The sequence below is a fragment of the Peromyscus leucopus genome, chromosome 3 (assembly GCF_004664715.2).
Source record: "Peromyscus leucopus breed LL Stock chromosome 3, UCI_PerLeu_2.1, whole genome shotgun sequence".
In the NCBI taxonomy this organism is placed as follows: domain Eukaryota; kingdom Metazoa; phylum Chordata; class Mammalia; order Rodentia; family Cricetidae; genus Peromyscus; species Peromyscus leucopus.
The window spans coordinates 53,990,851-54,014,520 of NC_051065.1; the positions used below are offsets into that span (position 1 = coordinate 53,990,851).

The 23,670-nt window shown below is 43.3% G+C and overlaps 1 protein-coding gene across 1 annotated transcript in view; it reads right to left on the reverse strand.

Moving 5' to 3' along the window:
* The window catches only part of Lrguk (leucine rich repeats and guanylate kinase domain containing), a 112,026-nt gene that overhangs the window by 51,282 nt on the left and 37,074 nt on the right, over positions 1-23,670 (reverse strand). The window contains exons 8-12 of the mRNA XM_028866154.2: positions 17,496-17,576; positions 15,665-15,751; positions 14,287-14,393; positions 9,459-9,578; positions 2,993-3,089 (exon numbers count right to left, since the gene is read on the reverse strand). Of these exons, the coding sequence (XP_028721987.1) occupies positions 2,993-3,089; positions 9,459-9,578; positions 14,287-14,393; positions 15,665-15,751; positions 17,496-17,576 (492 nt within the window). The remainder of the gene's footprint in view (positions 1-2,992; positions 3,090-9,458; positions 9,579-14,286; positions 14,394-15,664; positions 15,752-17,495; positions 17,577-23,670) is intronic.

Here is a 23,670-nt window from a genome sequence, read left to right on the forward strand (position 1 = left end):
TTATTAAACCATTAGGCCTACCTAAACTGGGAAGCTGGTGACTGTAGAAGGAACAAAAATGTGGTTGACCTTGGTAAATGTGCCTTCTGAAAGGTATGACTTCAAAACAAATAATGTTCAGGGATGCATCCAACCCTGCTAAATGGCAGGCACATCATTAAAAAATAGCAGGCAGTTAGGAGTCTAATATTGCCATCATTAAGAGCAGCCGCAGCCTCAGAGTCTCTTGCTACCCTCCTGGTCCAGACGTTCTGGAGACAAGCATAGATGACAGGCAGGCTATCTGCCAGAGGGGTGTTAGGAGGAGACACAGGGCCTTTTGAGGTTGGCTGGGTTTCTAGGTAGTATGGGTGCTGGGGGTGATGAGGGCAATCGTCACAATCAAAGTTTAAAACCCAACAACATATGCCCTTATTCTTTTTTTACTTTTTTGATGTCATAATCTCTTTGTTCTTTGAAAAAACTGTTCTGACTCTTTTCCGTATGTGTGCATGTATTTAAGCGTGTACATCTATGAATGTAGACAATGTGCTATGGCTTGTCTTTCATGCTTTACCTAATTTACCATGTGTGATGGTTAAGTTCATGGGTCAATTTAGAGAATATTTAGGGGTGAGATTAACAGTGAAGTTGGTGAATTTGGAAGAAGCAGACTGTCCTGGAGTGTGGGTGGACTGCATCCAATCCTTTTTTTTTTTTTTTTTGGTTTTTTGAGACAGGGTTTCTCTATGTAGTTTTTGTGCCTGTAGACCAGGCTGGCCTTGAACTCACAGAGATCTGTCTGGCTATGCCTCCCGAGTGCTGGGTTTAAAGGCGCGTGCCACCACTGCCCAGCACATCCAATCCTTTTAAGGTTTGTAGAGAAAAGAAAGGTAAGCCTTTGAAACTCACCTGCACTGCTGGATCTCCTAAGTCTCCATGCTGACCACCCACACAGCAAGTTCTGCTTGTCAATCTCCACAGCCATGCGCTACTTCTACCAAAACAATCTGTGTGTATGTGTATATATATATATGTGTGTATGTATATGTGTGTGAGTGTGTGTGTGTGAGAGATTACACACACACACACACACACACTCTATTTACTGGTCCTGTTTCTCTGGAGAACTCTAACACTCTATCGTGAGCCCTGTTTCCAAAATGTATGCATATCTGAATTATTTTCAGATATATGTTTGTTTACTTCCTCTGTGTCTCATAAACATTTTCTGGAAGCATGCATGGTTGGCAGAGACCTTGCATTGTGCATGTAACATAAAGAGATCCCATTCAACTGATTTGTTAAGCAGTGAGATGATGCAATTCCCCCAGCTATGGCCAGTCACACTCCCTAATAAGTAGCAATGGTCACACAACAAAAGCCTCCAGTGGTTTCCTTTCCACAGGAGAGGGGGTGCCTCTGTAGGAAAATGACTAAGCATGGTTCCTCTAGAAAGGGCTGATGTATCTATCTGTGGATGGGTAGGGGGATGATCTGCTGGTCAGAGGAGGTGTTGGCTGAAAAGACATGCGGACATGGGAGAGGGTGGAGGTCCATATGTTTTATCTATCTAGCAGCTGGGTATGGCTGCTCACAGTAGGTGTGTGGGGTGGCTAGGCCAGAGTGTTTATCAGGAGAGCCAGGCTGTCTGGGCAGGTGGTTTGTGGAGGAGTGTTCCATGTGCAGAAGGCTGGCAGTGTGGGCACGATCAGAAGGCTGACAACGTGTCATGAATCTATGACTCTCTGGGCTTAGCTCATGAAACAGTGTCCCACTCTAAAGAAAAGGAGATTGGAGGTGAAACTCAAGTTGATGAAAATTACATCAAAGTAATGTATGTTGGCAGAGACAGGAAAAATGAGTTCTTCTCAAATACCTGGGATTTCTGTGAAGCATTAAACTGTAAGGCTAAATATAGCCTAGAAGTGCAGTGATTTCTTAGACTGGGGACTGAACCGGACTAACTTGATTACAGACCTGAAAAGCTATGAGCATCAGAGAGTAGGAGGTGCATCTGGAGTACAGATAAACCGAACTCCCAGAGAAAATGCCCACTCTGACTGTGGAAGTTAACATCCATGGTAGGATAGAGGGCTGAGGAAATGCTTCTTAGTACCGTGAAGGTAAATCTCAAATCTCTTTTAAAGGCTTTTAGAAATATAAATTTCCAGAAAACTCACAAATCAAGCAGACTTGTCAAAATACCATCCTACAAGAAGGCGTATGATGTCCAAGACGTTCTTTTGACAGGGTTATAGGGAGAGCTGCCTAGGGAGTGTGGGCCTCACTTGCATTTCTGTGAGTACAAGACAAGCCCTGAGAGCACGCACCACAGTAGAGTCGGCTGTCTAAAATTAAGCTAATGTAATTGCACAGCCCAATCTCAAATGTTCCATGATATTTGAGGTTTAGGCCAAGCCCATTGTTCTGGGGTGAAGACGAGAAAGAAGGGAGGGAGAAAAGAGTGTGAGGAGATGTAGTACTCCTGGCTGAATGCTGACTGCTCATGCACAGACAAAGACTGGTCCATCATCTGGTCCTCGGTGAGCTTCATAAAAGGATGAAGTGGTGTGTGCTTCATGTGGTGATGGCAAGGACTGTGATATAAACAAAACTAAGGTTCATGGGAAGAAAGAGCACGAGGTAGAGATTTGCTAGGAGTTGTGGCAATCAGAGATGCTTTTTCAGGGTAATGAAGAAGTCAGGGGTGGGTACATATTACATTAATGCAGACTTACAACTGGTAAAACATACTTCATTGTGAGTATTCCCTTCCATGTGGAGGCAAAGAAGAAATATTGTTTAAGAAAATGCATTCGAAGTCTAGAGGATTTGCACCACCCTCAATGATGAGCCCATTGGGGTACAGACAACTTTCAAATTGAAGCAGATTTAGAAAGTACACAACATTTAATCTTTACCTTTGTAGAAATCACTGTTTCCTCATATTTCTGACAAAGAACATGAATTTCTTCTGTAATTAAAAAAAAATAGCAGGGAGCAGCCTTACCATGTTCAGCATTTCATCAAAAACTTCTTGAGAGATAAAGTGATAATCAACTCGGTCTCCTTCACCAAAGTAAGGCGGTCTCGTGGTGTGACAGGCCCTGAAGTCACAGGAAGAGAGAGCACCCGCTATTCTTGGGAATTTGAAGGTCACAGTAGAAATGCTTTCATTGTGAAGAATGTTAAGGAATGAAATTGACCCACAGATCATAAATCATAAAGTAATGATATTGTGAAAACAGTGTGCCTTAGAAGGGTTAGACTATATTTAATCACTATCTTCTATGAGGATTATACAAATTTTGGCTCATCAATATCCAATTTTTACTTACATTATTTATCGCCTTCTGAATCACCCCCTTCTGCCACCACATAATGACAGTTTGAGAAGTATCACAGTATCGATTGCTCACCCAGCTGCTTTCACATTCTCCCTGATCTCCCTGTGAGCATTTTCTGTCGGCGGCTCCCCTCCTCTCTCTCCACATGGCCACTTGTTTGTCAGGACTAGGTTTAATGGTCGCCCTCCACATACTTTTCCTAACATCCTCTGGTGTAGTCTGCAGGTCTTTATACCCCCGCAGCCTCAGCCTACACCACCAGCATTCCCAGCTGCTTGTTCAGGGCCAATCCTCCCCCCCACACACATGAGGGCAGCAACACCTCATTCTCCCTGGACTGTGGCTTTGTACTAGAATTATCTATGGAAACACATGGCTCAAGTGGTGAATGAATTCTTAACCAGAGATGCCTTGTCTATCCACTGTCTTGAGATAGCATCCCTAAGAACACACACATACACACATATACACACTCACAGACGCAGACATACACCCTTACTCTGAAGCCTTCTTTCACAGTTTTTCAGGTCTTCCCAGCACAAATACACAGCTGGAAGACCTTTGACCCCTACTTTGTCACTGCATTCCCAATACCTGGTGCAGAGCAGGCATTCGATGGATTTATTGTGACATCAAGGGAAAGGGAAAAGTGTGAAGTGCTAACAGCTATAAAGCCCACCATTATAAAGGTGACTACAGAAGTGACCCATCTAAGGTCACCCTGCAAGATGGTGCTGGCCCCAGAAAACCAGAACACAAAGTTCTCAACTCCCCAAGACTGTTGATCTCATATCCTTCTGCTGTGGAATATTATTTTAACTATATAAAGATGTGTTACATTTATTTATGCTGCAGAATATTACTTTAACTGTGTAAAGGTGTGTTACATTTGTTCATGTGGCATTTGTTTAATGACATAGGGATGTGTGTTTAATTATGTAAAGATGTGTTGCATTTGTTTCTTCTTGCCTGCCTAAGGCATCTGATTGGTCTAATAAAGAGCTGAATAGCCAATAGCTAGGCAGAGAAAGGATAGGCTAGGCTGGCAGGCAGAGAGATTAAATAGGAGGAGAAATCTTGGCACAAGAAGGAGGAATGAAAGAAGGAGAGAGAGGGAGACACCAGGGGCCAGCCACCCAGACAGCCACAGAGTAAGAAGGGAAGAAAAACATACAGAATAAAGAAACATAAAAAGCCCAGAGGCAAAATGTAGAAGAGAAACGGGATAATTTAAGTTAGAAAAGCTGGCTAGAAATAAGCCAAACTAAGGCCAGTCATTTGTAACTAAGAATAAGTCTCCATGTCATTATTTGGGAGCTGGGTGAAAACCCCCCAAAAGAGAAAAAGCCAACTACAACCTTCTGCTTTCCCAATATTAAGTTGTGGTAAGAGAATGAATTTTAGATTATCTAATAGTTCTAAAATAGGAGATGAGAATTGATAGATGCTTGACATGCTAAATCATTTACTAAAAAACAAAACAAAACAAACAAACAAAAAACCCAAACCCACAGAGCAGAGATTATTTCTTATTTTACAGATGAAGAACTGAACACAGCAATTTACATGGAACTAAGCAGCCATGCCAGGACGACTCTAGTCAACTTCTATAACAACACACCAATTAGGAGGGTAAAGCTGAGCCTCAAAACCTCCACATTACAAAGTCAAAAACACAGATTTAAAATTCATATGTTGGCTCCCTTTATATTATAATCAAAAATTAACTGTAGCAGGAAAATTTCAGGTTTCAGTGTTACATTTACATGTAGATGCCAGAAAGAGAGTACATTCAAAACATGGTGGCATTTGTTTTGTTGGTGGAACACACTGGCATTTCTCCCTGTGCCTGGGCAGAGACCTGGGCCCCTCTGTCTATTGGTATTCCTGACAGACAGAGGAGATAAATCTATGGCCTGGCATCTGTGGCGGTATACCCTCAGCAAAGTCTTTACACGCTACATTGAATTTACATTTCCCAATAAAGGGATTGAGTGGCAGGGAGTTTTGAAGAATTTCTAAAAAAGAGACTAAACAAAGAAGCAATTTGAAACGTGTGGGCAGGTAAACAAAGGGACGGCTCCAGTCATGTGGAGAATGGGGATGATGACTGGTGACGGCTGTGGGACCTTCTATTAAGAAGGACCTAAGATGACCTGTGGGTTTTTCAATCTGTCATCCAATTTTACACATAGAAACCTCCACTGTGTGTGTGCCACCCGATTATGAACATCCTGAAAAGGAAATATTTCACAGTAAAAGCAACGTTTTGCCAAGCTCACTGAGGAAAAGCAGCACCAAGTTTAACGAACATGGATTTCTTTGGGCCCTCCCCTTCAGCATCAAGCACCCCCTCTGCACATTTCTATGACTTTGTTACTTGCTAATTCACTTATTTACTAATGAAATCATGATATGTGATTACATCATGGCTTAATGGGACCCACACTCCATATTAGTTTCTTTACCAGAAAAGGACTAAGCTAGGGACACCATGTCTGGTGAAAAAGGACTAAGGGGGCTTTGGCATTCCAGAGAGAGCTCTCCCCAAAGCTCCTCACAAAACACGCCCATGGAAAGGACACTGGTAGGAAGGAAAGGAATTTGGATGGTCATCCCTAATAATGGCATTCTAAAGTATCTAGGACAAGGTGCTAAGATGAAAAGATGTCTAAGAACAAAGAGTGAGCAGGTGGTTGAGGAGATTGACCAGTGGGGCTCAGAAACACAGATTAGAACCCCAGTTCTGGACTCGAGTGCCTCAGCAAATGGTGAGCAGGACAGCAAGCTCCGTACTAACATTCAGGCAGAGCTCGGCTGTGAGCCCCTGACTCACGCCACATTGTTATGATTTCTTTTAATGCACAGCTATGAAAGCCCAGGTGACAATAGAGATTATTATAAAACAGAGAGGGAGGGAAGAATAAAGTTTGTCTTCAAGGATGCTTCAGATCACGTGACTGACCTTAAAATTGGAAATTGGTCTAGCTTGGTGGGGCCTCCTTCATCCAACACTTTCCCAGGAAGTCACTGGCTTGTATGATAATACGAAGTTAGAAATAAATAGACAGCCAAGTGGCAGTGGTGCATGCCTTTAATCCCAGCACTAGGGAGGCAGAGGCAGGTAGATTCCTGAATTGGAGGCCAGCCTGGTCTACAGAGTGAGTTCCAGGACATCCAAGGCTATACAGAGAAACCCTGTCTCAAAAAACCAAAATAAAGAAATAGACCTTGAAAGCAGTGCACTTTTATCTCTCAGTCACCAGTCACTAACATAGATACAGAAAGGGCATCTGACCTATTCCTAGGCCAAGAAGAAATGTAAAACCAAAGGCTAATCCCAGTAGAATGCCTCAGCCTCACCACTGTTTGTTATATGGCAGAATTATATTCTTTATTCATATTTCTATACATGCAACTTAGCATGTGTGAATGTTACTGAACGTCTTGATCTTGGTGAATGTCATTTAAAAAAGAAAAGAAATAGGACAGAAAGAGAAGATCCGAAAAAATAGCCAGGAAAATGTTGCACAATGAGATTGTATCCACGTCTTCTTTCATTTAATTAAAAATCTACAATTATGTGGGATAAAAACCATAAAAAAAATCCTCTAACCAAGAGCAATGGCTTGTCCCTGAAGATGTTTCTCTCTAGTATTAATCAGAAAGTGGCTTTGTATAATGACAGAACTATCTTAGTTTCCTAGATGGGTGAAATCACTAGCTACCTAATGCCCGCCTTTGAGATCCAAGGACATGGTCTTGGGTGGAATTCTTAGAATGATTTGTCACTGAACATGCCTAGCTCTCTTCCTCCATGAAGATGCTGAGGAACAGTGGGTGGACCCATTCTGAGCCCCTGAGGGGGTGTGAAGGGGAAGGTGGTAGGAGCAGGTGGTAGCATTTTGATGCTCATCACCAACTCCAGTCAGGAGAGAAGAATCAGTGGCGGCACCAGCAGTACAGATGCAGTGTCTACTGTGAGGGGTTTGCTTTGCTACCTCACACCTGCACACAGATGCTAGAGTCCTCACCAGATTATACACCGCACAAAGGAGAGGACCTCACCAGTCTTTCTCACTGTATCCTCGGGGACTAGACCACGGGAGGAGCTCGATTAATACCTATTGAATGAGTTCATGTATCCAGCCATTTCTCCACAGATCCATCAGTCACCTATGCTTCCTATCACTGCCATTTCAACTAAATTTGCATCTGTGGCTATTAACCTGGCTGTCCATTTGTTCAGGCAGTCTGTCTATCATTTAACAAGTATTTATTACACATGTATTAAGCACCTGGTCATATGTTAGACAGCAAGAGCTCATTGGTGAATAAGGCTAATGTGGCCACCTCTCTACCTGGCTTAGACAAGCCAGGAAAAAAAGACACTAAGGAAACCAGTCAAATCAGGATGAGTAAGCATTTTAATAAGGGACATTTAGGATTGGGTGGCAATGAGTAGCTGAGCCAGATAAGAACATATAAGCAGACTGAAATAGAAATGTTGATGGTAAGTCAATAAACATTTCCAAAAACATATCAGACCAAATACACCTTCGCAAGAGCATATCACTGGTAAATAAAAAGGACCAGGCCACCAACTATTGCCAGATGTCACTACAGACATGACAGCAATAAGAGAAAGCCCCAGTTCCCTAGGTCACTTTGGTTTGCTAAAAGGTTCCAAATTTATACCCTGGCACAATGGTCAGCATATACCCTCCACCCTAGCTTGGCCTTCTACTCACTGTGCTCAGCTTATCTCTGAAAGCAGGCTGGGTGTCCCCACATGAACATAACAGCACACTAAGCTTTTCAATGCTAGTATTAACTTTTAGCTTATTTTTGTTGCTTTGTGATATTTATATTCTATAGCATTTATGTCTAGAAATGTCCAAACCTGTGTTGCAATTTTAAGTCTCTAAATAGGCCTTTTAAAGATGGTATTTACATTGTTTGAACACATACAGCTTCAGGAGGGGGCTTTTTCTGTAACAGCATTAGAAACTAATTTTTTTTTTACTGGCTTATGTCCTATACAGCATTGCAGTTACATCTTCAAGTCTCTGCCAGGCACTGCTAATTCCAAAGTAATTCCTTTGCCACATGTATAGACCAAAGAGGAATCAGGTCAGACATTTCCATCTAAATGTGATTTCTAGAAACTTCTAAAACACCTGTAAGTCCAGTGGGCTGGTTTTCTCAGATGGGTATATATATGCAAATATATATATACATACATACACATATATTTGTGTATATATGTAGACATATATGAGTATGTATGTATACATACATATATACACACATACATATATTCCTCTATTTTGATACAGGGAACCCTGAGCTTGTTGAGCCACCTGAGGGAAGGGAGGGGGAACACTTGTGTTGTCCCCACCCTGCTGCTGTGTGCCCCTGGAGAGGAGACACGGAGATCCAGAGTTGCCAGCATGTGTCCCAAGCCCGGCTGTGGGAAGGCTGTCCCTGGAAGTCAGCCCGCAGGTAACTGGAACAGCACACTCATACTACATATGTTGTCTAGCAACACCCTCCCAACAGAAACAGTCCATCCTGGAGGGAAGCTCATTAAGACCCAGGGAGTTCTGAAGGATTAAATATAAACCCTGTGTAGATTCTGGTGTAATTAATGGCAAAGAAGCTAAGAGACCCTGCATGGGAGAGGTGTGTAAAGGAACGAGTGTGCCCTGCTTGTCTGTGTGTTTGGCTGGTCAGCTAGACTGAGATATATTTACTACTGGTCTCAGCAAAAACAAAATCTTTTGTTTCTTTGTGCTAGTTGACAAGTTCTGTAACTGGAATATACATTAATAATCATCTCTACTATATCATTTAGGATAGCAGGAGATAAAAGATTCCACATCATGCAAGACCAGGTAATCATACCGATCCAATTGTAGGGGTATGATGGCTGGGACGTCTGAAGACTTGTCATCTACCTAACATTCACTTTGCTTACCACTTCTAGTTTTTAAATATAACTTAAATAAATTGTTGTGTCTGTGAAAGAATGTGCTTAAAGCAGACAGAATCAACAGCATCTGAGATTGATGCCCCCCAACAAGGCAGAAGACTCTCACAGACTTATGTACCAACAGGCACACTCACCCGTATCTGAAGTAAGTGTTAAACTGTCTGCAGAGGCGGTGGGCGAGTTCTCGTTTCCCACAAGCTGCGGGACCAGTTAGGATCAGCATGGGATAAGGGGCATCCAGACTTGGCAGGGTGCTACAACAAGATCCAGCAGAGATGCTCTGTTAGCTACATGCACAGGTAAGCTTTCTAAGTCACAGTTATCATTAACAAGTGCTTGCTGAATGTGGGCAAGTGGAAGGTTGGTCCCACTCTCCAGAAACAAGATTATAATATATGAAAAATAACATTTGGGCTAGAGAAACAGGCCAGGGATTAAGAGTACTTAGTCCTCTTCCAAGAAGACCCAGGCTTGGTTTCCAGTATCCACATCTAGTAGGTCTCAACCAACCATAACTCCAGTTCCAGGGTAATCTGATATCCTCCTCTGGCCTTCACAGGTACCTACACACACATGATGCATATACATACACTTAGGCACACACGCATATACAACATAAAATAAAATATAACCTTTTGTTCAAAGGATAGAAAATAAGGTAGAATACCAATTTCTCTCAATTTACTTTACCAAGCTTTTCTAAAGGAAAAACATGGTAGGACACATTAGCTTCTGATTGCTAAAGTATTCCTTCCTCCCAGAATTTACCAGTGAGCAAAGGGAGTGAATTCTGAGGTCAGTGATTAGCATCCATATCCACTGCCTGGGAACACAGGCACGCAGAGCAGGCTTCAGGGTATCAACACAGTGATCAACACCCGAGCGATCACTGCGTGCCAGGTACTGCTCTAAAGTTCTACAAGCCCCTGGTGGAATCCCCAGAGGGCTAAGGAAGCGGTTTCTATTACTCCTCACTTAACACAAGCTGGAGTAGAGGAAGGCAGACTGACTCGTTCAAAGGAAAGGAAGGGCTGGTATGTGACTCTACACTGGAAGACCAGAACAAAGAACAAAATTATTGCCTGGCATAGTGGCACACTCCTTTAATCCCAGCACTCAAGAGACAGAGATGGGAAGAGCTCTGTGAGTTGAAGGCCAGCTTGATCTACATAGTATGTTCCAGGCCAGCCAGAGTTACACAGAGAGACCCTGGCCTTAAAATAAGAGAATGAAATTATCAACACGGTGTCCTCCATCATAGACTGAGCCTTGTGTTTGCACACTTCATGAGATAAGCTATAGAAACAAAATAAAATAAAATGTCTGATTGCAGAGCTGAGGTGTGGATTCAGTAAAGATTCCATGACATCCAGGAAACAGCATGGGTTTCTAATCTCTGTGGATATGCATAAAAATAGGGAAAGCTTAAGCACAAGCACCCATGGGGAACACACACAACAGAAGGAGATGAAGTGTCTCCAGGAATGTGCAGACTGCCTGGTACTGGAGCCAATGCCATCTGACAGATCTAAGGACAGGAACCCTCCAAACAGCCCTAGGTACCCAGTGGGAGCGGACAGGCTGAAGGCAACATGTGCAAAAACCTGCTCATGGAGATTTATCGAAACTTTATTAGTGACACCCCAAACTGGAATCAGCCTAAACATCTTTCACACGTGAATGATTAAATTACTGCTGATACACCTATGCCCTGAAATACTAAACAATAAAAAAAGGATTCAGCCCCATGGATGAATTTCCAGGAAGGTACCCTGCATGGGGTAGGAGGTGAGAGCTTTGTTTTTTGTTTTGTTTTGTTTTTTTGAGGCAGGGTTTCTCTGTGTAGCTTTGTGCCTTTCCTGGAACTCACCCTGTATCCCAGGCTGGCCTCGAACTCACAGAGATCTGCCTGCCTCTGCCTCCCAAGTGCTGGGAGAGCTTTGGAAAGTTACACTGTGTGATCTATGTACATCATATTCTTGAAGTGACAATATTATGAGGTGGAAGCAGATCTATGGCTTCCAGAGATGAGAGAGAGAGAGAGAGAGAGAGAGAGAGAGAGAGAGAGAGAGAGAGGTCACAGCTATCTAAAGGCATCACAGGGAGGTTTGGGATGAAACGGCTGTCTTGAGTGTGGTGCTCAGGTGACTGACTCCGAATGAAACTGCACAGAACCAGACAGGACTTCAGGAGCCCCTGAGGGGCTAGAGAAACCTGGTAACTCAGAAGGCTTCTGGGTCAGTCTCCTGGTTTTGGTACTTGACTAACAGTTGTCCAGGGCATTGTGGAATATGAGGGAAAGATATGGAGTCCATGTGTACTAATTCCTACAACTACATGTGCATTAGTGACTCCCTCAAAGTAAATATTCAAGAAAAAATATATGGCAGACAGGGACAGATATTGAAAATAGGTAAGAGAAGTCTTCCTGACCAAGAAAATCAAATCAACAGAACAAGAAAAATGTTAGAAAACTTAAAAATTCTCCTCAAGCAAAACGAAACAAAACCAAAAACCTATGAAAGCGCACAACAAATCCAGAGTAGGCTAGAACAAAACCCAGGCCTCCTGAAGAACTGCCTAGTGCCAGATTGGGAGAGAGCACAGACACATGAGGTGGTTCTGGGGAAGGCCGCATACTGAAGGGCAAAGAGCTATCAGTGACTACCAGGCCCCTTGCAGCTGGCTGGCATCATTTTAGTCAGGCGTCCCCACCCCACTGAGGGAACACTGATTTTCCAGTGATGTGATACTCCATGGACAGGCCAGGTGCCCACAGCCCACTGGTGTCCTGCTCCAGCTGCGGGGGCTGCTGTCGTCCTGGTACAGTGAGAAGGGCAATGGCTGGACTTCCTGGCAGCCACTGAAGCAGAACTGGGAGCCATGATCCAGACAAGGCCTCTGCCCTTGCTTGTCTGGCGGCCAGACATGACCAAGAAACATGTTTATCAAACACTACTACTGATGGCTTTGATGCATGTTCGTACATAAACACACCCTAAAGCATCGAACAGGCAGTGACATTACAATCAGAAGAGAGGCCTTCTCTCAAGTCAAATGTACTTTTCCTGATGTACACAGTGGAAGGCTAAATCATCTCACCCGGAGGGCTCTCATAAACATGCAAAACTGTCAATGTCGACATGACTATATCATATGTAAAAACCATGTCCTGGATTGGGAAATAAAGCATTCTGCTCTCTGTGGGAAGCCGACCGTGAGGTGCAGAAGCAAACACCACGTGATGAAAAGAAGCGCTTATATCCAAGAGTTTTACAAGTATTTTTAAAATGCCTGTGGGTATTGATAGAATTTCTGTTATACTTACGGCATAAATGGCCATCTGCTCTGACAGACTGTTTAAAAAGAAATGGGGAAACCATGGTAAATCTGTCTTCGGATCTGGAGGTGAGAGACTCAATCATGTGTGCAGCCAGGCAAGGTGGCTCGTCCCTGCTGCGCTGACGGCGGCTCTTTAGAGACTACTCAGGTTTCTCTGAGGTGAGCTGGGCTTCCTTCTAGGTACTCTCCTAAAAACCCGAATTCATAGAATGCTCTCTGGCAGAAGCACTTAGCTTCTGCTCACAGTTAAGGAAAGGTTTACAATGGATGGTGTGAGGGTTAATTGGGACTGTCATCTGGTGTCTAGGATACAAGTGAGGTACACCCGTGGATGCATTTTTGAGGGTTTTCCAGAAAGGATTCACTGAGGGGGATATGGCCCATGTATGTGGCACTGTGTTAGTTACTTTCTGCTGTGATAAAATATCATGGCCCAAAGCAACTTGTGAAACGGGGATTTACTTTGGGCTCATGGTTCTAGAGAAAGAGTCCATAAGGTCAGGGGAGGGATGGCAGCAAGGAGCAGGAGGAGGAAGCTCAGAGATCACACCTTCAACTGAAGATACGAAGCAGGGAGGACCACTGGAGCCCGGCAGACCTGTGCGCTCAGAGCCCTCCCCCAGTGATGGACCTCTTCAGCAAGGCTACGCCTCCCAAAGGCTCCATAACCTTTCCTAAACAGCACCACCAACTGAGGACCAGGTGTTCAAATGCACACACCTATAGGGGACATTTCTCATTCAAACCACCACCGCTGCCGCCCCCCCCCCATGGCTGGCACCCAGGCCTGAATATATGGGAAAGGGGAAAGCCACCTGAGAACCTGCATTCTTCCCACTTCCCGATCTGCCCAGATATAAGAAAGCCCCCTCTGCCGCTGTTGGGAGTTGTTCCTGCTTCTATTCTGCATCACGATGATGGACCAGATCCTCTCAAACCATAAGAAAAAGTTTACTCTCCACTCCTAAATCACTTTTGATGGAGTGCTGAAGCACTTCATCAAGACAACAAGAAAAGTGATCAATGTGCTCGTAAATGGTAACAATTTTCTGTTAATGAGCTGAAGCTCTAGGGCAGAAAAGCTAGCAATTGTTACTTTAGACTCTCTGCCATTTGGCTCAGGCTAGCTAGAGTACAAGGGACCTGATGAAAGAGTAAAGGTGAGTCAGATCCCCATTCTGTCTGGGAAAGCCACCAATGAAAGCACATTCAAGTGCACAATAACAGACCAGGATGGAAGACGTGCCCCTACCTCAGAGAAGGCAAGAAAGCAGCTTCAATTTTATTTACTACTTTATGTACATGAGTGTTTTGCTTGCATGTAGTCTGTGTACTATGTGTGTGCCTGATGCTCATGGAAGCCAGAAGAGAGTGTCAGATCCCCTGGGACTGGAGTTACAGACAGTTGTGAGCTGACATGTGGGTCTAGGAATTGAACCCAGGTCCTCTGGAAGAGCACCCAATGCCCTAAACCTGTGAGCCATCACCCAACCCCTAAGAAAACAGCTTCTGCACCTCAGGAGTGAGTCACATGGGAGAGAGGGCTAGAGAACACATCAGCCCCATCTCATCCCTTTCATGCCCACTCCCAGTTCTACCTGTAGGGGTCCTAATAAATACCTGTCAAAGATCCTTTGTGGCTGCGACATGCTGTTGACAACATGGGTCATGTGATCTCGGACAGCAACCACTTCAGGAGGAGGGTCATACTTATTCACTGCAGAAACCTTTGCAGAAAAGTAAAAAGGAGGCATATTTGTTTTCCAAAAGAACACAAGGACTGGACTGTCCTTAGCGAAATGCCTAGATAAGCAACCGAGATCGACAAGGTAAGTCACGTGCTCCCCAGCCTTGCCTCAGTCTTCCTGTCAACTCTAACTTTGCTAAAATCTCAATAATGACAGTTCCTGTAAAAAGCTGAGTGGAATCCTTTGATTCTCTTTTGCTTTATATTCTCTGGCTTGTGGGGAGCTAAAGAAAAAAATCCAAACAAAATCCCTGAAGTACTCGGTTCATTTTAATACAAAATCCAGCTGCTAGTATGAGAAGGAGGAATACAACATATTGTTGGAGAGTCCACAAGGTCGACACCAGAGAAGTGTTTTCTGACGTCCTCTTGCCTAGGACCGGTCCCACCCCCTCTCGCCCTCCCAGACTTGCTACTCTTTACTCTGGCTTTCTCTAGGCAAGGACGCAGGCCCTTACCTTGGTGTAGAGGCCTCTGTCTTTACCATCCTCCTAAATACATTATCCCTTTATTTGCTAGTGACTTGCAAAATGAAAAAAAAAAAAAAAAAGGCCTGTACCTGGTGGCTGCGAGTGTGGAAATAAGGATGAGGAAGCATATGAAACTATTTTTAGTCTGGGCTGAGGGAAGGCATTTATGGGATGGAATATGTGCCTACCTATATACCTGTCTTCATTGCCATCTCAAATTGGATCTGGTATAAGAAGCCTCTCATTAGCGGCAATGCCTCCCACAGCTGGGGAAGGTAGGGAGGCGGGGCTAGCTAGCACGCAAGAGCTCATTCCTCAGCAACTCTGCGGATCAGAGGGATCATTGTGAAGAGCAGACTTAAAGGAACTACGACAGCAGAGTAGTGCTTTGAGCACCTTTGGATTACACAGAGTGACATGATACATTTCATTGTTAATTTTCAAAATAATACAGACAGAATTTCAGACTCTGCACTTAGATAGGGAGTTATTTATACTGCTATCGGCCACAACAGGCATGGGCAACAGGAGGGGGCGCAGTACCCTTCACTGTCAGACTTCCCATTGTACCCATGGGACACCTGTCACCGCATGTGTTGATACCCAGCTTAACAGAGGGTTCAACTGACAAATCCTAGGACAAGGAAATGCTCCTAAATAAAGACCTAATTTGCATGCTGCTATGCTTTTCACTGATTGGTGACACTGGTCCTGCTACAAGCAGCGTGAGATTTTTTGCACACATTAGATGGAAAACACATGAAGCAACATGATTACATACCTTTTCTTCCACTTTAATCTTCTGCTGATCTAATTCTGTCAGTCGCAGCAGCATAAATATTACGAAGTGCCAGTAGTCAGATTTGTTCTATTTAAGACAAGAAGACTCTTCAAGGCTTTCCTCTTCCCCAGGTCACCAAGCACCAACCTATCCCCAAGGGCTTTTCAAGACCTGCTGCCATGACCCTGTCTCCCTGCCTCACACAGGGCTCTGCGTTTTCACCACGTTCACCAGCCCCCTTAAATTAACACCGAGGTGCAGAATGTGCCCTATAACTTATAAAGCTCTTCAAATGTTCGGATCTCTCTAATCTCCCTGTGAGATAGCAAGGTGGCAGGATTATCATCTGGGGCAGAGGCTGAGCCTCGAAGAGGTGGGGCAGCCCATCTGAGACATCAAATCCTTCTTGTCTAATGCCAAAGAGTTTCATTACTGACAATAATGACATTTGACTGTGTCTTATTATTTCATCATGGGTTTATTATTTAGTGTGTTCTTTTGTATTAGTTGGGATCATTCATTATGAACTTGCCTTACAGTAATAAAATGATACTCGCTTATGAGCAAATTCCTCTTTACTCCCTGCCAACTGTTAGGATTGCCTGACTTTAAAGTGGTAACTGAGGGGGAGTTTTGGTATAAGATGCTTCATCTCGCTGAAGAGCAAGACACAGGTGTAAGATGCCTCTCGTTGATGGGAATGCAAGAGAAGTAAATATGTAATAGGATCTTTATTTAGGGTCCCAACACCGAGACACAGGAGATGGGCTGCTAATTACCCTGATGAATTACTCCACATTGTATGCATGAGTGAACTGCCATACTGTGCCCCAGAAACCTGAATGATTACTATATACCAAGTGAAGCATTAAAGCTTCTCTTGCATGCTTCAAAGTGTAAGTGCTGTGTTTGTTTGTAAGTGAATTCACCTGGGGGAGGGGTTTGTGCAGCTGCAGAACTCTCCAAGGGCCAGAGACTGGGGTGTGGCGGCCACTTCAGATCTCGCTCCTTACTTCCCCTGAAAGGTCTTACCTTGTCTGCCACTGTCTCCTATCTGCTTTTATTGTTCAATATTTCTTTTTTTATTTCTGACTTGATATTTTCATTTGTCTAGACATATTTGTCAAGATATAAACAAGACAAATATAAGAGAAGCTTACTTGGTCAGGACTCAGGAAGCAAAAGGGAAGAATATGGGTACAAAAACCAAACAAAGCCTAGCTGGACAAGAGGTGGAGGGAGGGGCAGGAAGAAGGGCATTAGCAATGGAGGAGAAGAGAAGCCCGGAAAACTGTCCCTGATCTGCGATCTCAAAGGTTGCAAACCCCTAGGGACTGTGTTGTTTTGGTCTATGGTTATTGTATAACCATGCCAATCCCATGGCTATATCCAGGCAAATTACTTTAGGTGTCCACACCGCCTCTCCTGTTATAAAACAGGAACCACATTCTGTCTCGACCTCTGGGCTCTTTATTCTCTGATATGAAAAGACACTGCTTTGCAATCTTATTATTCATTCTCTGTTGCAATGTTTAGCTCCACCCACCATCTGTCTTAAAGGACCAGGGAAGGGGCTTCCCAATGCAGGCTTTACTGGAACTGGGGCAGCTGACAGCTTGCTAGCCATGAAAGAGATTCACACTTCTCTAAACAAGCTGTTTGAAGTGTTAGTTCAGGTAGCTGTTGTAATTCTTTTCAGGGCTGTGGAGAGGGTGCTGTATTCACATTCCTGATGCTCCCTACCTATCAAGAGTACAGGCTGAACAGGAATTCCAAGACTGGTCCTTGCTCCCCTCCCCTCTCTCCACCCCTGAGGGAAAGAAACTCTCACCTGAATTGGATTCTTTAGTAGATTGAGAACTCGAAGGATAGGAAGATTTTCAATGTATTCTATTTCGCTCAGCTCCTCAATCTATTTGATCAAAAAATAAATCCATTATCAACAGGCAGTGAGCAAAGACAATTGGGAACACAATATAATAGGAGCCAATATAATCGGCTCCTTTAAATCTAATTTATTTCAAACGCGTCCGGTTGAATATCCAGCTTTTCAATGAGAATGCTCCAAAGCCATTGCAGAACACAGGAATTGCTGCATGGCTTCAGTAGATGTGAGCACATGGGGCCCTGTTTTCTCCTTTCCCGTTGGGCTGGAGAACAGTAATCTCCTCATCCATGTTGATTTTACGTAGAACTAAAATAGCATGTAAAGTAAGAGAAACAGGGCAGCCACCTCGTTCTAGCCCTCCAAGCTCTGGCTTCACTCCTGAGCCAGTTTCTTCTGCCTGCTGTGCCTGCCCCTGGCTCAGACTTCTTACTGTGGGAGATAGGCAACTCTGTGCCTTTTCCATAAGAATTACTTTGTAGTGGAAACTGTATGCTTTGTTTGTTCATTTTGAGACAGGGTCTCTCTCTGTAACCCCAGCTGGTCTTGAACTCACTATGTAGAGGAGGCTGGTCTCAAACTCACAGAGATCCTCCTGGCTCTGCCTCCCAAGCGTGCCACTCCACCCCACCCCCGGCTGAATGACTTATTTGTGATGAGTGTCCACAGATGCACCTGCTGAACTTCTGTGCGTAGGTTCTAGTTTACAATTTGAAACGACAGAAATGTTTCCCCAGGTGGAAGTGCATCTTGATTTAGCCGAGGGTACAGCCTGGGTTACAGCAGTCCTCCATCCTCCACCGCACTAAGGACAAATAGGCTTCCTTAAAATTTCTACAATAAATAATTACAATCTTATTGCAGGTACAAACAGTGGTTTTTGTAATAAATTAGTATTTCTCACAGCATTCTGCACGTCTCATAAAAGCATTCTACCAACAGGTTCACAGATAATTTCTGAGTTATCCAAACACAAATGACACCAAAATGAAGATTAGCCCAAAACGAAGTCAGGGATGGTAAAACACACAAAATATGTTAAGGATGTTGTTCCAATAATGTAATCAGAAAGGCAAACTCTACAGGTGCAACATACAGGGTCCCTCAAAAAAAATCAATCTAGCTAGAGAAGTGGCAAGCTATTATATTAGCTTTTCCCCATATAAAATAATGAAATTATCTTTTAGACTGACATGTGAATCATCTGTAAGAAAAATAAATCAGCTGTTTTTATATTGATTTTTTTTTTCAGGAAGGTAGGAGGTAAACTTGGTTTGCATTTGTCCATGAGAATTGCTGAGCAATGGGCGTGATTTCTGTCTAGCACGCAGCTCTTGTTCTTCCACTTAACACAAACATCAGGAGGGAGCTTGTTTGCATTCATCACGTCTCACCAACACGGCCTGGCCATGCGCACCTGCAGCCACTGATGGGGAGACTGGAAAGGGCACCTTCTTTCCAACCGGCAAGGACGTATCCAGTTAGCCCACTCCAGGAGACTTAGATTAAAGGGATCATCAGACAGGCAAAAATGACATATAGGAATATTCCGTCTGACTCTGTTAGTAAAAACATTTCTAATTTCCTAAGAATTTTATCCATCATTACATGATTAAATGAATCATAACATTGTCCTACAGTCGGAACACACTATGTATTCATTTTAGAAAATAGTAATATGTGTGGTAATTGACACAGAAAGATTTTGATATGTTCCAAATGCCATGACTAGAATAATCATGTGCTATATAAGATTACCACCACAATGCCATCTGAGATCAAAATGTCTTTGTGAATCAAAGACAGAGGACGCAGCTTCCTTCTCACTCCTTCCAAGGTGGGGGGAGGGCAAAACAGGAGACCAACATGGGCAGGCTTCCTGTCAAGCCGGTAACATGCAGTGCTGCTGGTTGTTCTGTATGTGAGCCCCTCTCCTCAAAGCCTGACGACACAGCAGAGCCTCCCTCACAGCTCTCCACAGCACCAGAGACCCAAGACCGTGTGTGCAGCAGCCTCTATAGTAAGTGTAGGATAAGAGCAGCCAAAATCACCAAAAGTAAAATACGTTTTCAAAACTTCAGCCCACTAATGCACTTGGACCCTGGTAGCCACCTCCTAACCCTGAGAAGTCCACTATTATTTTCTTTCTGTGTCTGTCATTTATTTCTTAGCCATGTTCTCTAAGCATCATTACCTAGGCTTTTAAAAATGAGAATACTCAGTGTGCGCGTGTGTGCACGTGTATGTGTGTGTGTGTGTGTGTGTGTGTGTGTGTGTGTGTGTGTGTGAGAGAGAGAGAGAGAGAGACAGAGACAGAGACAGAGACAGAGAGACAGAGACAGAGAGACACAACACAGTGAGTAGCGCATGCTCAGGTCCTTAGGAAACTATTTGATATAATGATTTAAAGTGATTTCCACTGCTGTGTACATAAGAATTTGTTCAGAAAAGCAACATTTTCAAACTGGGGGATGGATAAACTAGAGGATATGATAACAATAAATATTAATGAACTAAGAATCAACAGGTGAAGCAATGAGGCATAAATTAAAAGTCAACTTTCTAGCATAGAAAATGTGAATTTAAATCTTTAATTCAGTCATAATACAAATTAAAAGGTGGATTAAGAGTTGAGGGTAGCTGAGTGTGCTCACACAAGGCTTTAGTCCCAGCCCTCAGAAGGCAGAGGCAGACAGACATCTGGGATTTCAGGACCAGGTTAGTCTATACAGTGAGATTCAGGCCAGCTAGCGCTGTATAGTGAGAACCCAGCTCAAAAGCAGCAGTGAAGGAGCTGAGAGACGACTCGGTGATTAAGACACTGGCTGTTCTCCCAGGAAACCAGGGTTCAATTCTCAGCACCCACGTGGCAGCTCATGTCTGTATCTCCAGTCCCAGCAGGTCTGACTCCCTCTTCTGGTCCCAGTGACACTGAATGCATATGGTGCACACATGTATGTGGAGGCAAAACATCTACATACATAAAAACCAACAAATAGATACACAAAAAGATGAGAGTGGGATATGAAAGCACCCACTCTTATAATTGTTTTTAAAAATCACAGTGAAGAAGAAAAAAAGTTAAAAATAGTAAAATCAGGAGAAAATAGTTTATGATAAGCATCTATCAGATCCAGAATGGGAAAAGATTTTGCATAAACATAAAAACAATGAAAGAATATACTACAGAAAATGTCAACATAGTCTATACATTATTTTAAATATATAGCTAAAATACCTTACATACAATAAGAAGCAAATTATAACTGTCATAAAGAAAATGATGGCTAAGAGGATGGGCTGATAATTTTTAAAAAGGAAATAAAACTCAACAAAAGTATTTAACCTCATTATAACCAAAGAAATGTATATAAAATAGTACACAAAACACTAGTTTTCACTTCCAGATTGGCAATTTTTAAATGATTGTATTGACAAATGAATAGCCAGATATGCCTACAATAAGTTATTCTAACTTTATAACTGCAGTGGGCAGAGTAAGCATCAATGTTCAAAAAAGAAATCAACAAGCTTTATGACACCCATTCCCAGTAATGACATTTCCAAAAATCCATCATAAGGAAATAATAAAACATGCATGTAACGATAGATTTATGTGTGAGGATATATGCTTCAACATTATTTTAATAGCATGTTGTAAACACAACAAATTTCAATGAGTAAATAATTCAATAAATCCTGACATATCCATTAATAGATTACCTTATGCTATTACATCAGATTTTTGAAATACTGGGACTATTTGTTTTCTATATGGGAATTCAATATCTATTAACACTGCCCCCCTCCACAAGTCCCAGTTACATTAAAGATTAAGTAATGAAAAAAATCCAAAATTTGAAATAAAAAAACTACGAGAATATGTTTGAAATTAAGATAAGGAAAATTTATTAAAGCACCAAAATCAGAAACGACAAGAGATCAGAGTTAAAAATGACTCTCAGACTCCCATCCATTCTGCAGACACACAGCACCACACTAGATGAGCCTTGGAGGGTCCATGAGAAACCCAAGCCTAGGAGCTGAAAACAACAGGAGCTAATTCTTACACCTCTGAAGATGAGGCTACAATCGAGGACGGGCAAGCCTGTGAGTCCTCTGAAGGCTCGAGGAGAGAATCCTTCCTTGCCTCTTCCAGCTCCTGGGAAAGCCAGACAGCCTTGACTTAAAGCAACATAAGCCTAGTCTCTGCGTCTGTTTTCTCCTGGTCTGTCTCTAATGAGAACATTGGCTTTCAGGTCATCCTGGAAGGTCATTCTAATTCCAGGATGACCTCACCTTGAGATCATTAATTTCACCTGTAGAGATCCTTTTCTAAACAAGGGTAAATTCATAGTTTCCGGAAGCAGGTAGGGGTTGGGGGTGGGGTAGGGGAGGGGTGTCACAGTTAAACCCTCTCTACCTCACAGGATTGGCTTCCAAGAGAAGGTTGCAGCACAGCCACATTTACCGTCTATCTGAGAGAGATGGTATAGTGCACTTCCCTACACACCAGCTACGCTGGGCTCCCGCCTCTCTAACATGTAGAGAAAGTGAAGCTCCATGCCTCACCACGGTGCTCCTTGGCACCGCTCTCATCCAGTCACCTGTGTCACCTGACAGAGACCTAAGTTGTCTTCAGCATCTCCTCATCCACCACTGCTGCCTCACTCGTTCTGCCTCGGAGGGCTCTCTGGAATGGTCTTTCCTCTTCACTACCTCTGCCTCACTGAAGACTCTGACAGCCTCCGCTAAACATCTGTGCTGGTCTTCATGCCCCTTTCCCTTTCTTCAGCCAGGAGGGAACCAAATGAGCCTCCTGCATATGCATGGTTTTCCCAGAACTTTACTGCATCTTAAACACCACCTACACCTTCAGAGGTGAGGGGCTGAGGGCCCTTGAGAGTCATATTTTCACCCAACAATATTCTTAAGTGACAACCATAAACTAAGCATTGCACAGTTTGAACAAGATAAACTCCCCAAGGACAAGAAGCTAACATCTTAGAGTGGTAGTTCTCAACGTTCCTAATTCTGCAACCCTTTAGTACAGTTCTTCATGCTGTGGTGACCTCCAAGCATAAAGTTAATTTTTTCCTACTTCTTAATTGTAATTTTGCTTCTGTTATGAATTGTTATGTAAATATCTGTGTTTTCCGATGGTCTTAGGAGACCCTCATGAAAAGGTCATTTGACTCCCAAAGGAGTTGCAACCCACAGGTTGAGAACTACTGTCCTAAAGGGAAGGAAAACAACTCTTCAAGATATAAAGTATAATACATGACATGCTATAATCTTGGGTGTAGGCAGAATTTTTTGTCAGGACCACCAGCTCCCCAATAAATGCACAGAGACTTAATATTAATTATAAATGCTCAGCCAATAGCTTAGGCTTGTCTCCAGACAGCTCTTACAACTTAAATTAATCCATTTCTATTCATCTGTGTGCTGTCCCAAGGCTTGTTTACCTCATCTATGAATTTCCCATGTTGCTTTTTCCATGTCTGGTTCTTGACTCCTCAGACTCCACCCTTCTTCCTCCCAGCATTCTCTCTACCCCAAAAATCCTGCCTGTCTCAGCCAATCAGCTTTTTATTAACAATGAGAGCAACACATTTTCACAGTGTGCAGAAGATTATTTCACAGCACTTGGGCAGCAATACGTACTAATGATAAAAAACAGTGTGGAAGCCGGGTGGTGGTGGCGCACACCTGTAATCCCAGCACTCGGGAGATAGAGGCAGGCATGCGGATCTCTGTGAGTTCAAGGCCAGCCTGGGCTACAGAGTGAGTTCCAGGAAAGATGCAAAGCTATACAGAGAAACCCTGTCTTGAAAAACCAAGAACAACAACAACAACAACAAAACAAAACAAAACAAAAAGCAGGAAAAGCAGTGTGGAGGCCAAGGAACACAGGGAGGAGGTGCTGGAGAGGCTAGCTGTAGCCCCTGAAGTAGACAGGAAGAAAGTGATGACACTTTTGCTTTCCAGATCCCTAACCAGAGAGCACATAGCCCCATGTTCACCCCTAAGCCTGCTGGTCTCTGCCCTACGTCACGTGGACTGACCATATCAGGTTGCCTTTCCTCCTCTGGTGGCCTAATGAGCTCAGTCAAGTCCT